At 58.5% G+C, this 3322-nt stretch overlaps 1 protein-coding gene and 1 pseudogene across 1 annotated transcript; one reads left to right on the top strand and one right to left on the bottom strand.

The window, feature by feature from the left end:
• Positions 1 to 205: 205 nt before the first annotated feature.
• On the top strand, positions 206 to 1265 carry LOC119053157 (EKC/KEOPS complex subunit LAGE3-like). The gene is made up of 3 exons (XM_037150648.2): positions 206 to 257; positions 694 to 822; positions 1014 to 1265. Exons 1-3 carry the CDS (start codon positions 250 to 252, stop codon positions 1174 to 1176), a joined length of 300 nt encoding a protein of 99 aa, XP_037006543.2. The 5' UTR covers positions 206 to 249; the 3' UTR covers positions 1177 to 1265.
• Positions 1266 to 1893: 628 nt separating this feature from the next.
• On the bottom strand, positions 1894 to 2820 carry LOC119053283 (splicing factor 3A subunit 2-like; annotated as a pseudogene).
• Positions 2821 to 3322: the final 502 nt, after the last annotated feature.

The following is a 3322-nucleotide window of genomic DNA, read 5'->3' as shown; positions in this document are numbered from 1 at the left end:
GGTCACGGTGGTCCTGGAGACCCTGGCAGCTCTGGTGGTTCCGACACCCAGAGCGGCCCTTGCAGCCCTCCTGACCCCGGTGGCCCTGGCACTCCTAATGGCCAGGGTGGTCCTGTCAGCCCCCGTTGCCAGGGTGACCCTGGAGAGGAGGAAACGATGGGATCAGCAGCCCTAGGTGCTCCCCGTGTGGCACGGGCTGCACATGCCTCAAGGCCAGCATCAGTGCCTGTAGGACCAGGAAACCGAAAGATGGCCTTGTATCCTTTCCAACGAGCCCCCGAGGCCCAGTGGCCAAGGGATGGTTCAGGGACATTGCTCGAGGCCAGGGCCTGGCTTTTGGGGACAGGGGACAGGGCAGCTGGGGGGGGGGAGACAAAAATGGGAGCAGGAAAGGGAACCTGCAGTAGGCTGGTGGGAGGGGAATCGACACCTGAGGAGGCTGGAGGGTAGGGAAGCAGGCCCGTGGGAGTGGGAGTGGGAGTGGGGGAGGTGGGGCGGAATGATACTGAGGGAGGAGGGAGGCAGGCCCAGGTGGCTTGAGCTGTCAGAAGAGGGAGTGTGGGGGTGGGAGGGAAGTTGGGGGTAAAAGACTCCAGGGGAAGGCTGGGGTGAAGGCCAGCCTCCCAGGTGTGAGGAAGCCTGAGGCTGGGCCAAATTCAGCTGCACATGGTGCCTTAACCACGTCTCCCCCAGCAAGCTCACTGTGCCTTTCCGGTGTCCCCTGGAGGCAGAGATAGCCCGCAGGTCGGTGGACCAGGATGAGCCACACCAGCTGCAGGCAGTTCGGAAGGAGTTCAAAGTGAAGGGCAGCATCCTGGCTGTGTGAGTTCCAGAAGGGGCCCAGATGGGGGCGGGGGGAAGTGCTGAAGGCCTGAGAGACGTCTTAAGCCTGCCTGAGCAGGGCTCTGTCACGGATACAATGGTGCACTCAAGGGTTAGGTTTCAGGAGGGGCTCTGGTGTGCTGGGTGTAAGGGTCATCACCTTCAACTTGATTTTGGCCCCTCGCTTTCAGCCGATGGACTGCCGAAGACCCTGATCTCCTCCGAGTGTCCGTCAGCACCTTCCTGGAAAAGCTTTCCGTGGTGATGGGGAACATTCAGCGCATTTGGCCTCTTTTTCCACCGGGTCTCAGCCAGGAAAGGGGGTCTGGGGCCTCACCCCGTGACCCCTCCTAGGCAATGCACAGGGAATTCATTCCTGGAGGAGCCCCACGCCACTCTCTTCCTGGGGCCTCACTGTTTGCCCATGTTGGGTTGGCATTTGGTTCTCTCAGCCCATTTGTTTCATTTCCCTGTTGCTGGAGGAATGGGATGATTAAATGTTTGCTGCTGCAGAAAACAAAACGGAGCCAGTGTTCTGTGTCTGAGTGTCTTTCCAGCTACTGCGCCTACGCATTTCCTTGTCTGTGTCTTCATGGTGGAGGGGTGGAGGGGTGCAGATTCTGGGACCCAGGGAGGAGCACACAGCAATCGAAGACAATTAGGAAAGGAAAGAAAAAGTCAATTGGGTCCTGACATTCAGCACCAAGAGCTGTCAACATTTTGAAATACTTTTGTACTGGTATACTTGTATTTATACATTAAGTGAATAATGTTAACACAAGTGCATGCGTTTAGTTGCTACAAGTATGATTTTGCGAGCTTAGCATTCATTTCTTCTGAAAATACTGCATTGAACATAGGAATAGGACCTCTTTCCAAACAACTGTTTTCCCGAGGAGGCTGTTTGATGAGGTCTGGAGACAGCACAGTGCTGTGAAAAACACCAAACTCAGATGGGGTTGGGGGGCGGGGTTGGGAGTCAGAAACAGGAGAGCAGACTTGCAAGGAGAGAGGGATTGGCTTCTCGGTGGGCAAGGGGCAGGGAGATGGGGTGGAATGTTCTCAGGGTCCTCAGAGGGCATGGGGAGGGTGGACCCACCCTGGGATTGGAGGGAGTGACTTCCAGGACCTGGGGGAGGAAGCCCAGGAAGAGAGGTGGATTCCAGGGACTAGAGGGTGTACTCCCTGGGACCTGGGGGTGGATTCCAGCAGATGGGGGAGGGTGGACCTCAGGAGCAGGCAGGTGGACCCTGGGGGCAGGTGGGTGAACCCTGGGAGCTGCAGGGCAGACCACACCTGTTGGTGGGTGGTCCACTGGACCCCAAGAGCTGGAGGGGGGCAGCTAGGGCAGGCTCAGGGGCCCCGAGGGCATAGGCTGCCTGGCCGGCATGGGAGGCAGAGGCAGGCATTGGAGCCACCTCGGGGGCAAGCCATTCATCAGTATGGGTGGCAGCAGCTTCACCCCAGAAGGCCTGGCAGGGAAGCTCAGCAGGGAGGGGGCTCCTCCACGTTACAGTGGAACTGAAGGAAGAAGTGCTTGGTTTCCCAGTTCCACCGAGTCCAAAACTTGCCCTTGGCCTTGTCTGACTCCCTGCTCCGCACCTTGAAGATGATGGCCTCCTCACAGGGCTCGCGACCATGAGCAGGTACTGCCAGCACCAGTGTGGGAGATCGCTCCTCCACTCTTAGGAAGCCGTGCTGAGGCACGATGCCATCCGTGATCTCAGGGTTGTAGATCTGGAAGAGCAGACTCTGCTGGCCCATCTCTGTGTTCCTCTGTTCAGTCGCTTTGTAGCCCGGCTGGCCAATCTTCACAAGTTTCTTCCCCTCCTCCTCGACCTTCTCTGGCGCCAGCTGGCTGGGTGCTCCTTAGTCGCCATGGCTGCTCGCCGGCCAAGTTGGTCTGGTGCTTTTTCCCCTGGGCGTGTGTGAGGTACTCCCCCTGTTCTTGTGGAGCCTCAGGCACAGCTTGCATTCACAGGAGCCCAGGTCCACAGTCAGTCACAGCCTAGACCCCGCCATGGACTGCTGAAGCTGCTGGCAGCTTCAACACACAGGTCAGATCCCAGAATTCCTCTATTCCAAATTCGCTCTGAGATCCGCTCTCCCCCAGAGACAGCCAGAGGCTCCACAGTGGCCTACAAAGCCCTATGTGATCCCGCCCGCGCCCCCGCTGTCCTCCTCCCCTCCCCTCTGCACCTCGCTCACTCTGACTCAACCGTGTTGGCCTCCTGCCACATCTGAGACACCTTAGGCCCACTGCTGCCTCAGGGCCTTTGCACTGGTTCTTTCCTGTCTGGGCTCTCTTTCCCACCCCCACCCCCCCACCCCCACCCCGGGGATCCACCTGGCTTACTCCCTGATCTCTTTTGGGTACTTCTCAGATGTCACTCCTTCAGAGAGGCTTTTCTGGCCACCTCGTTAAGATCGCCTTCCACCTCTGCCATCCTCTGCATTACTTATCACCCCACTCAGTGTCCCCAGCTCCGAGGACACTGCC

This window comes from Artibeus jamaicensis, unplaced genomic scaffold, assembly GCF_021234435.1.
Source record: "Artibeus jamaicensis isolate MK-2021 breed Jamaican fruit bat unplaced genomic scaffold, CSHL_Jam_final contig_1417, whole genome shotgun sequence".
Taxonomy (NCBI): Eukaryota; Metazoa; Chordata; class Mammalia; order Chiroptera; family Phyllostomidae; genus Artibeus; species Artibeus jamaicensis.
This window is presented reverse-complemented; position numbering and strand designations above follow the sequence as displayed.